Source organism: Lagenorhynchus albirostris, chromosome 20, assembly GCF_949774975.1.
Source record: "Lagenorhynchus albirostris chromosome 20, mLagAlb1.1, whole genome shotgun sequence".
Classification (NCBI taxonomy): Eukaryota; Metazoa; Chordata; class Mammalia; order Artiodactyla; family Delphinidae; genus Lagenorhynchus; species Lagenorhynchus albirostris.
The window spans coordinates 42,817,858-42,831,629 of NC_083114.1; the positions used below are offsets into that span (position 1 = coordinate 42,817,858).

Below are 13,772 nucleotides of genomic sequence, written 5' to 3' on the forward strand. Positions count from 1 at the left end.
GCCCAGTTCCCTTCCTGGACGAAACAACTTTCAGATAACCTCGATTTGTGGTTCTCCACCTTTTCCCTACTCCTGACACATCAGAGGGGTACTCAGACTCCCATCAGTAACCATGGCTGGCCATGGCAGTGATAGGCATAGGAAGATGCCTGCCTCTCCCCCAAGGTATAAAGCTCTTCCTGGGGTACATTGTTGGAAAACCCTGCAAGATGATCCTGCTTTTCCCGGATTCTGCCTTACAGTATTGTGAGCTACTGATGTACAAGTGGGGGCTCTGTTTTCTAAGTAGGCATCCTTGTGGTCCAATCTGCCAACAGCAGATGCCTCTCTGCTCTGGGATGATCCGGGAAGAAAGGCTGAAGGGCTGCTGCAGGGGCTTCAACCCAAAAACCTCCTCTGAACTGAAGTTCCACCTTTGCAGTTTTTTTTTTTTTTTTTGGCGGTACGCGGGTCTCTCACTGTTGTGGCCTCTCCCGTTGCGGAGCACAGGCTCCAGACGCGCAGGCTCAGCAGCCATGGCTCACGGGCCTAGCTGCTCCGCGGCATGTGGGATCTTCCCGGACTGGGGCACGAACCCACGTCCCCTGCATCGGCAGGCGGACTCTCAACCACTGTGCCACCAGGGAAGCCCCCACCTTCGCAGTTTTAAGGTGTTGCCATCAAGGGCTTTTTTGGCTCAAACACATATCCTCTGTTATTCGGGATGGCAATAATAAACTTTGAACTGGCTCTGGCTGCTTACACAATCTCACTTCATCCTGACAATGACCTGCATCTCAGTCACCCCTGTGTCCTTAGCATCTAGCGTAGTGGCTGGACTACAGAGTTGCATCAAGTTGTGTTTGGTGAACAACCTTATGAGTCCAATAGAGATGACTCCTTTGACTCCTGGGTCTTTGACTCGCTTCTTAAAATTAAACTTACTTTCCATATGTTTATTTTAAATAAATATTAATATGCAATTAAATTTATACCATCCCTCACAAATATCATTAATATTTATCCTTTATTAAACAGCTTAAGAAAAGAAGTTTCTCAGCTGGGAGATAAAGTCCAAACTCTGAAGATAAGCCTGAAACTTAAGGCCTTCTGTAACCTGGCCCCTGATCACCTCTCCAGACATATGTCTCACCATATGTCTCACCATATGTTCCCCCCCTGGGAAAGGCAAAGGAGGAAGGCAATTTAGTTACTACACCAGACTTTGTGTTAAAACACCAGGTTCAAGTCCAAACTCATCCTAAGTAGCAGTGAAACTTTGGACAAATCATTGCACTTCTTGTTTTCTGACTGTAAAACAGGAATAAAACCAGCCCTGCTGGGGTTTCCCTGGTGGCGCAGTGGTTAAGAATCCACCTGCCAATGCAGGGGACGGGTTCGAGACCTGGTCCAGGAAGATCCCACATGCCGCGGAGCACCTAAGCCCGTGCGCCAAAACTACTGAGTCTGCACTCTAGAGCCCTTTTGGTCACAACAGTCACATTGCCTGCCTACCTCCCAGAAAGGCTCTCCACTGAGCAAAAACTGCTCAGTTTGCAGTGAAATACAATGCAGAGTGTCTTACTTAAGCTTCGAATTGCAAGAATGGCAGGGGCCACAGACACCAGCACCGTCATCCTCTACAATCACTCTTCATCAGTCATGTTTCATTAGCCTTTGTTTAACCTCTACGAATCTGTGGGAAAAGAAAATATAGGGCTGGGAATTAGAATAACAGAAGTGGGTTCTGACCCAAGGTCTGCAACTAGGTATTACTGTGATTTTTTTTTTTTTTTTGCAAGCACGATTTTCTTCAAGTCTCCTTCACAAAGTCGCATGAGCTATAACAGGTGAAACACTTAGAAAAGTTAAATCCATCTGACACATGTAAGGCTTTATTATTATCTCTGACCTCCTCCCTTTGCCTTCACTGCATATAAGGCATCGCAGCAGTCTTGGCCCTGGAGAGATGAGTGTGGGTAACAGCTCTCAGCCTGAGTGGGTGTCTTTGCCTCCCAAAGTTAAATATAAATGATTGGGGGCTATCTGCTGCTTTGGATCATATTTACTTCTGCTCTTGCCACTGATATAAAAACCAAAAGTTAACTATATTTAGCTGTTTTATTTGTTTTGTTTCCCTGAGTCAGATGGGAACTATTTCTTCCTACTCTATTCCTCTTCCCACGTTGAGAGTTTCCCAAAGGCAAAGATTATTTCCCTTTTTGGCCATTGGAGCTCTCTGATGATAAGAATTTGTCCTTCCCTCACCACCCACCATAACCCAACCTGAATGGGAAATCTCTAGGAATGCGACCCTTGTCTTTGGGCTTTGCTTCAAGAATCAGGTGCGATTATTCAGTCACAGGAGTGAGACCCAAGGGAGTGGACCACTCAGTCAAGGGTAAAAATAGCTTAAGATGTCAAAATTACCTTCTAATAACTGATTTCCTTGGGTAGATGTATCAGACAATGGGACTCTTGTGGTGGTGAAAAATTCAGAGGGCCTAAGACAGATCCATATTTGTACACTGATTTTGCCACTTATTAGCTATGTGATTGTGCAATTTACCGACCAATCTGGGCCACATTTCTTGTCTGTGAATAACGGGAACAGTGCCCACATTCTAGGCTTGTTGACAGGATTAAATGAGATGTACTAAAAGCCTTACCACAGAGCCTGGCATGTAAGTGCTCATTAAGATTAATTGTGAAGGGTTGCTGCGGAGAATGAAAGGACTGTGGGTGTGTAAGAGCTTCAGTACCTTCCGGCCAATTAAGCAGCAAGGCCTGACAGAGCAGTCAGATGTCCTTGCTGAGGATCACTGTTCCGCACATCACAATTCACCGCCTCTCAAGAGGCCTCGAGCTACCAACGACCATGGGCTGCCCAGAGTCCCGAGTGAGGAAACGCGGCCAGGAGCCAACCTGGCTTCTTGCAGTAAGGGCTCTTCAAGAAGGCCCTATGCATTTGGGATCCCAGTGGGGCACTGCCGCGGGCTTCAAGGCCTCTTACTTACCCGGGAATGGTAACAGTCCTTAACGGCAGCCAATAACGGCTCACCTGCGGCCCAGACACTAGCAAGGGCGGGATGAGGTCAAACCTTGGATTTTGGAGCCCACGCCCCAAACCCTAGACCTGCATTGAACTACAATTCCCAGCATGCCACGCGGCCGCCCGGGTGGCGGAGCATGGGCCTCGCCAACCTTGGGCCGTTCTTTCTTCCCGCGCGGCCGAACTCCCAGAACTTCCGGGTAGTGCTGTCTTCCCACCCACGACAGCCTCCCCTCTTGATTTCTGGGTATTGTAGTCCATCTTGTTCCGGTTTCCTGGGAATGACCTTCTCCTAGCTACGGATACCTTCGCCACAAAAACTACAAAACCCAGAGTGTCGCGCGAGTTCCCCTCGTCCAATAGGAACCCCCCATGTAGTGAGGCGCGGAGGCCGGCTCTCGCAACTCAAGATGGCGGACGAGAGTGATACAGCAGTGAAGCCGCCGGTACCTCCGCTGCCGCAGATGATGGAAGGGAACGGAAACGGCCATGAGCATTGCAGCGATTGCGAGAACGAGGAGGACAACAGCTACAACCGGGGGTAACAAGATCCTCGGAGTCCAATTCCCATCCAGTCCCCCACAACCTGGGTCTCTGGGGTGCGGGGAAGTCATCGGGAGCTTAGTGTATCCCCACCCCCACCTTCTTATTGGCTGAGACATTGGAATCCTGCCTGGCGATTCGTTGCTGTCTTTGTCATTTATCAGGGGTGGGTGGTTAGTATATTAAGACCCAGAGACATTCAATACTTTTATTATATAAAAGTTCTTCTGTGTAATGTTCCACTCGTGTGGCTCAGGCGCGTCCGAGGAAAAGAGCATGTTGGACGATGGTCTTCAGTGGCACAACACAGGTCAATCTAACAGTGCAGTTCAAAAGGAACGTTTCTTATAAGGTGTGTGAACAACGTGATTAGCAGTAAACGAATAATAAAACGTTTCACTGCAGTTCACCTTCAATGAGGAAATTCATCAGGCTATACCAACCATAATTATGTTGTAAAATATCACTACTAGAGAATCCCAGGATATAAACTCACCTTATAAACCCTGCGTTATTACTGTATGATAATGTTTGGATGTGTACCGTGTGTGTTGCTCCAAATAATCCATAAGTTTCCTGAACAGCACATAATTAGGTCTTCCAGTATCTTTGCTCTGTTAACTTTGCGAAGTAGCCTGGCGCTTCTAGAAATTGAGTGATGGTGCTTCCTTGGACAGTGTTTGGAAGTGGGTTTAATACTGCATCTCCTGTACTTGAGGGTCTTGCCTACTGGTAACTGTTCCTCGGGTAGAAGAAATGCATCAGGCGTTTGAGTGTTGAGCTTTCAAATCAGTGTTCAGTCTTGCAAGCCACACCCTATCATTTCTCTTTCTCCATATTGTTAACAGTGGCTGGCGCTGACGCTTGCTCTCCCTATCTATATTTACATATGTGTTTTCTAACGGAAAGTCATGAGAGACTGTTTTGGATGTATAACTTTGGCTGAGACTTTGGTAGTCTGATTTTCATAGCCATCCTGTCATTTGCTGTATCGGTTGGTGGTAGTTCTGGAGGAAAAAGTAGAAGGTTGAGACCTTTGGATAAACTTTAAAGAGAAATTCTGCTACCTTAAGGCAGCGGGAGAACAAAGGATTATTTAAGTGGTTTATAAGTGGCTTGTGATGAAATCTTAGGTTAAAAGATCTAGCTTTATGTTCTTCAATCAGCTTTAAAAACCACAAGAAGAATGTAGGGGAAAAGGAAGCTTGTCAAATTTGGTTTTTATAGGACTGTGTTCTTTTGCACACAGATCTCATGTAATGAAAGCCTTGTTTGGAAGTGTGAGATTCCTGAGAAAGGAAGAGCTGAGAAAGAGGAAGTAGGAACAGGAAGGAGGGAAAGTGCAGCCCTTCTGAGTAGAGATTCCAGTCATGTGAGAGTTCTTGAATTTGAAATTCGTTTCAGAAGTGAAAGTATGGCTTCATCTTTGCTGTGTGTGTAGTTGCTTTTAGTTTTCAATGCTAAACTGTCGCCTTAACCAGTGTCTGTAGCTCGTTAATTGGTTTATAGTCTATGAATCACTTTGCAAGACTGTTTGGCGGAAAGTTCTGTGTTTTATTTAAAGTACAACAAAGTGGTAACCTAAAAAAAAACCCTTGGAGGTGTGTTGTTGTTGTACATGGTTATGGTCTGGGTGAACAAATTCAGTTTTTTAGCAGCCTGAATCTAGATATCTGTATAAATAAGTTTGGAGGTGGCAGGTGAAGAACAGAGGACCCAGCCTGGAGGACAGGGTCTAGTTCTGACACTTAGAATCTGGGATGGAGTCAACATTTTTCCATCAGTTGTCAGAGGAGACAGTTTTGGGAAGAAGCTGTGTGGTATGATGGGAAAAGCATAGACTTTGGAATCATTCAAACCTGAGTTCAAAGCCTGGTTCTGACACTTAATAGTCCTGTGACCTTGGGAAAGTTAGTTAGCCTCCAGTTGTAAAGATTAAATGACATAATATCTGAAGCAGCCTTCCCCTTTCCTTTTATTCTTCAAATCTTCCCTGTTCTCCTTCCCCCAGCTTGCCCCCCCCATCACAAACTGTATTTTTTTTGTAGATTTTATCATGACAGTAGTTAAATAACATTCATGTCCAGTCCATGTCTTACCTACTGTAGGTCTCAGCACAGGGATCCTGTCTTTGAGATGCCTGGCAGTTAGTGGGTGTTAATGAGTGTTTGCTGGATGAATGAATGACAAATGTTGAAGTTCGTAGCCCAGTGTTAGTGGAGCTTCATTTCTCCTCACTGAGGGGAAGGAAGGATGTCATATTTTCTTACATGTACACTTCCTTTTCGCAAATAAGTCTCGTAAGCCTTACTACAGTTTTTATGAAATAATCCACAGATATCAAGGATCCTTCAATTTTTCGTGGTAGTTTTCCACTGTTTTTTGGCTTCTTGAAATTTTTCTTGCCTTTACTTAATATTAGTTTAAATGTTTTCAAAAGTGATAAAAGAATTGAAGGGGAATATCTCCTTTTCATGCTAACAGTTCTAAAAGACAGTATGCAATAAAAGTTAATGATAGTTCAGACTAACCCTGGTTCTCTTGGGCCTTTCAGGATGGGCTCAAGTGCTTTACACTAATGAAGTGAAATGCGTTCATGTACTGGAATAATAGGAAATACAGTTCTGCTAGTTCTTACATCCCTTCTTTGTGTAGAAGTTTAGTTATTGATTTTTTTAGTCATGTGTTTCTTCCATAATGAAATATTTGGTGAGTATAAATTTCATGTATACATATAAGCATACATGTGCACATGTGTGCACATATAGTATATAGGTGTGTGTGTGTGTGTGTGTGTATGTATCTGCCTGCAGTTTTTCTATCTGCTATTTTTTTTTTAAATCCACTCAACAGAGGAAAGAAAGAGGGGTAGCGTTCCACCCCTCCTCCCTCCCCAGTAACTTGCCTGGCATAAGTTACCGTGAGCAATTGAGTGGAGAGTCAGACTAAGATCATCTTTATGCTGTATCTCCCTGCAGGTCATGATTCACCTATGGGTTTAATTTGCTTGTTTGGTTTTTCCCCTTTTTAAAATTAAAAAAAATTTTTTTCTTTTATTGGAGTATAGTTGCTTTACAGTGTTGTGTTAGTTTCTGCTTCTTGTTTGTTTTTAGTGAGAAACTTATCGCTAAAGGATAAATCTTATCAGCTGGCAGTAGATTTTAATTGTGCGATAACAAACAAGTAAAGTTTATCTGGGTGTTTTGGAAAGGGAAAACTTTTAGACTATTTTGTTTGTAGGATTCGTTCCTAGAATTTATTCTGCAGTGTCATTGATACCACTGAGATGCTGGGAAGCCATGGATCAAGAATGCTTTGCTAAGGGATGTCTGTTTCCCATTCTGTTCTCTTACTCCATGGGGACAGGTTAATATGGGTTCTTAAAAGTTTTCTTCACTTCTTAATCATGAGATATTATCCTTTATGAAGAAACTTAAGAGAAAAGAAAGGTCTTTTTGAATGGAATTCCATAAAGCTATCCTTACTTGCTTCTGTTTTATTCTTCAGATTCTCCAAGAGTGGCTCTTTCCACATTTATTTGACGGCTTATAGCTGTATCTGGCTCTTAGAAGAAGAAATCTTTTTAGTTTCTTTTTCTTAATTTCTCTCTTCAGCTTTTGGTTTTTCAAAACTAGATCAAAGCAGAAATGAAAAGAGAGACCTCATCACTGATATCAAATAAGTGTTCTAATTTTATTTCCCAATTAAGTGGCAATTAAAAAGAAACTAATCAAGAGCTGCTTCAGAGAGAAGGGACTGGAGAGCAGAAGAAATGAAAAGTAAATGAGAGCCTATTTCAGGGAGACTGCTGTTCATGGCAAACCAGTTTTGCTGATTTTTCACATTGTTTAATGTGCTCACTCTAAAATTTCCCAGCTTTACTAAGTCTGCCATTAACCCTTTCCCCGCAGAGTCCATAAGTTTTGGGACCATAAATTTAGTAACTTTAGGAGGATGCTGCTTTAGCTCTTCCTTTTAACCTTTTATCTGAAATCTCTGCCCTGCAAGCCTCTCTTCCAGTTCCCCAAGGACGGTGCTCTTGTGATTGTTGCATTTAAGGCACACAAACACTATGTTCTCTCTTGAGAGCACAAAACAAAACGAAACTAATATTCTTCAACAGGGTCGGTACTTGCTTCAGAATTTTTTCTACTGCTGCTTTCTTTGAGAGGGAGCTAAGGAGGGTTCACTGTTGTTAAGTGTTCAATAAATGTTCTCTCTTGCTAGCATTACTATGTGCTGGGCACTGTGCTAAGCCCTTTACATGGATTATCTCATGTAGACTTCCCTTATAAAGACTGATTTAGCTTTTGTAATGAGGCTTGGGATTTGCAAATCCACCTCTCCCTTTGACACCCAGGAGGATCCATTCTGAACTTGCTGGATTTCTTTTCCCTCCTACATTGACTCCTTCCTCCTCACTCTGCCAGCAGTGTGAGTCCTGTCTTTGGATGCATTCAATAACCCACGGACTTTCCCAAACTAGGGAGCCCGTTGGCGATGGAGGTGACTGGCCCCTTTAAACCGTCCTTGATAGACTGATATCTTTTTCAGAGTTCATTCCAGTGTGTGAAATGGCTGCCAGCATTGAGTCACTGCTCTGAAAATTACTGAAAATGGTCTCTGAACCGCATTTGACTTGACCTAGGAGTTGCCAGGTTACAGTCTAGCTCACCAAACCAACCCAGAGTATGTAGAATTTACATTTCTGTCTCATTCCCACTGTAAACTACTTAGTGTATCAGAGCTTTTGTGACCCGCAAAAACCAATTTTCCTTCATGACAGGAATTGGCTTGTGCGCGCTCAACGTTCTGGCTAACCATCCCCGGGAGGGCGGAGGGTGGCAGTAAAAGCAGCAATCCTTGCCACAAACTGCCGTTCTGTTCACGGGCCTCCTGGGTACCTTGATGGCAGTAGTAGAGTGTTTTTGTTTTTACAGTAATTTAGGACTCACTAGCAGCTTTTTATAAGAATAACTGATTGGTGGGAGTTTGCAAAGTTTGGGGGATTGCGTTAAGGGATCCTGCAGTCTCAGCACGAGGACCGGCAGCTGATACAGATTCATGCCATGTGGTTTCTACCTGGGCCCCCTTGTAAATGCCATTGCATTCACCTGGCTTTGGGCCTTCTGAATACTGTACCGATAGGATTGCTGGTAAATCATACCTCATGAATAAATTGATTTGCAGAAGGGGAGTTCCCTGGCGGTCCAGTGGTTCGGACTTGGTGCTTTCACTGCTGTGACCCCGGGTTCAGTCCCTGGTCCAGGAACTAAGATCCTGCAAGCCACTGGCATGGCCAAAAAAAAAAAAAAAATTGATTTGCAGAAGGATTTCCTGATGTCTACAAGTAGAATCAAAAGGATGTTAGAGGCTAGGATTTATTAAGTTTCTCTGGAAATTTTGAATTTTAGCCTAAAAAGTTAACTTCCAGATTTTAGGGGTAGAAAACAGGTAACCAAAAGTCGTGAATTTTATTTTCTGAACTCTTTTTTTCTTTTGATCTCATAATCAAAAGTAAACCATGGGGCTTCCCTGGTGGCGCAGTGGTTGAGAGTCCGCCTGCCGATGCAGGGGACACGGGTTCGTGCCCCGATCCGGGAGGATCCCACATGCCGCGGAGCGGCTGGGCCCGTGAGCCATGGCCACTGAGCTTGCGCATCGGGACTCCGCAACAGGAGAGGCCACAACAGTGAGAGGCCCACGTGCCACAAACAAACAAACAAAAAACTAAACCATGGTCTGTGTTTAAGACATTGGAACCGTTTGAAGTCGTTAAAGTGGAGCTTTTCTGTTTTAACTCTTATAGAAATAGAACAGGTCCTAAGGAGGGAGAAGACAATGAATAAGAAAGTTGATAATTTCATAAGAAATTTGATAATTTAAAATCTCAAACAGTGGCTCAAAAGAGCACAGCATCGCCACTGCTTTCATAGAATGTTAACACAGCTGTCCTATGGAAACATTGCTAAAGATGTTTTGCTGACCCTCTTTTGGGTTCTAGCTTTTCAGGGTTTTATTTTAGTCTATTATGCCTGGAAAGCATCAGTCAGGCACATATTTGTTGAACTGTCAACTGTGTGCTCAGCATAACTAGGGATGCTGTGGGAAACAGCTGTGAAAGATATGGTCCCTATACCAGGAAAATTTTTATCTCATTGGGAAGCCAGGCAGCAACACATTATATATATAAAGTATTAAATTGTGTGGGAGATCATAATCTTAAAACAGGTAGACATCAATGAGAATGAGAGCTGGAGGAGTCAGGGAGGCTTTCTGGATAAAACATGGCTCCCTCTCCTCACTGCCTTTACTGTCTGCTCCTCTGATACGCAAGAATTTGTTTTAGGGCTTTCGAAGGTTCTCAGATAAATTCTCACAGGGAATGAGACTTCAGTGTTTGGGGAGGAATGGGCCTCCCCCATTTGGTGAGGGCCTCCTCCCCTCACCAATCTAATGGTGGTTAGATTGGTGACTTGTCCCTGGGTACTAGTTGGTTAGTTGATGCCTCATGTCCCTGGGCCTTGGTTTCCTCTTCTGTAAACAACAGGTTAAGCCAGATGGCCCTGAGATTCCTTCCAGCTCTGGTGGTTTAGCTCCCAGGAAAACAACTTCTGTCCCTCAGCCACGCACCTTTGAGTGGATTTTGTTATCAGTAGGATTAAGAGGAGGCCTGTGTCATGGACCTGCGCTGCTGCTGTTATCTGGAGGTTGGCAGCTCGAGCTGCTCTCTGTCAGCTTGCCCTTCCCTCCCACCAGCACACACTCTGGTGCTGCATTCTATTTCTAGAAATAAGTACTGAAGTTCATTTTCCATCTCCTCCCCCAGCCCTGACTTTATTTTATTATTTATTTATTTACATTTTATTTTTGGCAGCGTTGCGTCTTCATCGCTGCACACAGGCTTTCTCTAGTTGCGGCGAGCGGGGCGCTGCTGTTTGTTGCGGTGCGCAGGCTTCTCATCGCGGTGGCTTCTCTTGTTGCAGAGCACGGGCCCTAGGCGTGCGGGCTTCAGTAGTTGTGGCACGCAGGCTCAGTAGTTGTGGCTCGCGGGCTCTAGAGCGTAGGCTCAGTAGTTGTGGCACACGGGCTTAGTTACTCTGCGGCATGTGGGATCTTCCTGGACCAGGGCTCGAACCCGTGTCCCTGCACTGGCAGGCAGATTCTTAACCACTCTGCCACCAGGGAAGTCCCCAGCCCTGACTATATACCAGAGCATCCATAGGATTTCTTATATGTTTGAACTTAGAATATTTTGACCTTCATTTAAAAATGACATTTCTTGATTACTTTACTTCTCTGTTCCTGGTTTGTCATTCTGCTCATTCATCCCATATTCACTAGGTTGGTCGTTAGTGACTTGAGTTGATCAACTTTAGAATGTACATTTCAAAATTTTTATGTGAATTCCCATCTCCCTTTCCACTGCAGGCAACCCCTCCCCCCCCAAAAAGGGGGCAAGTTTCACTAATTCTCTGCTCATTATTTTGGAACCAAATGAACCAAAGTTAGACTTTGATTTGCTGTATTCCAAGGTTTTGGCCAGTCCCTTTGAAGTATGTTAAGGTGACTGGCAGGTTTAGAGAGATCTCTGAGAGATTTCTGTTTTAATTTGCGGAGTCCCAGCATGCCCAGGGATACTCACCCAGTGGGTATGGACTCCAGGTCCCTTTAAAAATGAAGCCAAATTCTTTTGAGAAGGACCAGCCTAGCTTCCATGGGGTCGTTTGGTTTGGTTCTTCCCAAATCCAGATTGAAGCCATCCTGTGAAATGGTATTGGCTTCCTAAAGACCTGCTCTCAAGGCCTCTGAGCTTGGTTTCTTATGGATAATTAACGGTATTATAATCACCTGGAGAGCTAACCCTACTGTGCTCCTTGGAAGTCTCTTCTCCGAGTCAGTTGTCTTCCTGTTTGGGTTGTTGACTGTCAAACCATGTTGAGCTCATAGTGTTCTCATGAATATGGCTCAATACCTGGTAGCTCAGTGACAGTGACTTTTTTTAAACTTTCCTTTGTTCTTCAGGTGTCTCCGTATTTTTGATGTACAAATTGAGACAGGATTGTTGCTCAGTAGCTGCATGTGCAAATTCAAGCCAATCCAAGGAAAATGAAAGTAGCTCTTTGGTTTTAGTTTGGGTCTTGGAGTTTGCTGGGCACTTTTATTAATAATGCATAAAACAGAACAAGAGTTCTACCCAGGGTCTGTCCACAAAAATGGGGTCCAGAAAGAGATGGCTACACGGAAGTGGCTCCACTGAATTGCAAGAGCAAAGGCAGGAAGGGAGTTTTTAGCGATTTTGCCTATTTGTGAAGATGTCTACAGTCGGAGGAAGTAATTTCTTCTATTTTCCTTATGTGAAATTGTGTTTAGTAAGTATTCAGTTAGTTAATATGCAGCAGTTCTTCACTTTAACCTTTTTGATTCTTTTTTCCATAAAAACAGTTCTTATGGTAATTCATATACAGGGACCAGATAATTCATTCCATAAGCTGAAATGAATAAGGACTTATAAATTGTATCAACAGTGGAATGCTGCTTTGTCTCCTACCATCAACCAGCTTTTTGTTTTTTTAAATTTATTTATTTTTGGCTGCTTTGGGTCTTCATTGCTGCGCACAGGCTTTCTCTGGTTGCGGTGAGTGGGGGCTACTCTTCGTTGTGGTGCGTGGGCTTCTCATTGCGGTGGCTTCTCTTGTGGAGCACGGGCTCTAGGCATGCGGGCTTCAGTAGTTGCAGCACGCAGGCTCAGTAGTTGTGGCACACGGGCTTAGTTGCTCTGTGGCATGTGAGATCTATCTAGACCAGGGATCGAACCCGTGTCCCCTGTATTGGTAGGTGGATTCTTAACCACTGAGCCACCATGGAAGTCCCCATCAACCAGCTTTTAAACCTTATAATGCTGCATACAATCCGGAGACTGAAGTGAGACTGTCTCTGGAATCAGAAAACCACACAGGCTTGTCATAGGCTGCGAACAGGCCTGTGCATAATAACAAAATTGAGATAATAAGAGGAAAGCTTTATCTTCAGTCTGTAAATGGCTTTATGGTTCCTATTCTTTGCCATGGCCTTGGGGGTTTTGCTGAGCATCTGGTTTTAAGGTGTTTACCTTATTCCCCCTCTGAATGTTATCGGTCTTCCTTCCGTGTTATGCCTTGTGTGTCCCATTAATATGGTATCTAGGAGGTGCACTTGCATCTGGATGTCAGAACCTTACACTTCGACTAAAGTCAGGACCTTACTTGCTCTCCCTGGCTTTAGTCTTTCTGCAACAGGGGCCTGGTGAGAGGCCTGGCCCCACGGGTGCAGGCACAGTTATTCCCGAGCAGGGGAAGTAAGGATGGATGAGCTAGATGGGAACTGAATGTGATGGGCCGAGGGGAAAGCGGGGCTTGATACCTTCCAGAATAAGAAGCTGCTGTCACTGTAGGCTTTCAAGCGTGGGAGGGACTCATGGAAAGCCATTTTCACAGAGGTGAGTCCCACTGTTATGTAGCGTTTAGGAGGAGGCAGAGAAGTTGTGATGTCAGGGAGATCCAGGAAAGGCTGGAGATAACTTTAGTCCAAGTGCAAGGTTGTGAAGTCTGGATGCAAGCACTCCTAACCAGACTAGGACAAGAGAAATCTTAGGACATTCTGCAACGGGAAATAGCAGCACGTTGCCTTCTCCCTATACAGTACCACGTGCTATGAGATGATAATTAATATTCATAATAACTCCAAGGCACTTTAAGACCATGAAGCCTTTCTGAATTATAAAATAAAGCTTAAATGATACTTACCATATGGTATGTAAAATGCATTTTATACTGTTTGAATTCTTTGAAAAATTGATTATCTAGACTGTACAGCTAAAATAAAACCCTGCACTTAGCTGATTCTGCAGATTAGGGTTCACTGTACCCTTGTGTTCGACTCCTAATTTAGACTTTTTAATGGAAGATTTCAAGGGAGGATGGCAGAGTAATAGTCCGGCATTACTCCCAGTCTGACAATGCCCAAATCAATTTAGACATGGCAAAAACCAACTACAACAGTAAATTAGGGGGCTTCCCTGGTGGCGCAGTGGTTAAGAATCTGCCTGCCAATGCAGGGGACACGGGTTCAAGCCCTGGTCCAGGAAGATCCCACATGCCGCGGAGCAACTAAGCCCGTGCGCCACAACTACTGAGCCTGTGCTCTAGAGCCCATGCGC

The 13,772-nt window shown here is 44.2% G+C and overlaps 1 protein-coding gene across 1 annotated transcript in view; it reads left to right on the forward strand.

The window, feature by feature from the left end:
• Positions 1–3,427: 3,427 nt before the first annotated feature.
• Positions 3,428–13,772, forward strand: part of NMT1 (N-myristoyltransferase 1) — a 31,037-nt gene continuing 20,692 nt past the window's right edge. Inside the window, exon 1 of the mRNA XM_060133102.1 lies at positions 3,428–3,572. Within this exon, the coding sequence (XP_059989085.1) occupies positions 3,442–3,572 (131 nt within the window). The 5' untranslated portion in view covers positions 3,428–3,441. The remainder of the gene's footprint in view (positions 3,573–13,772) is intronic.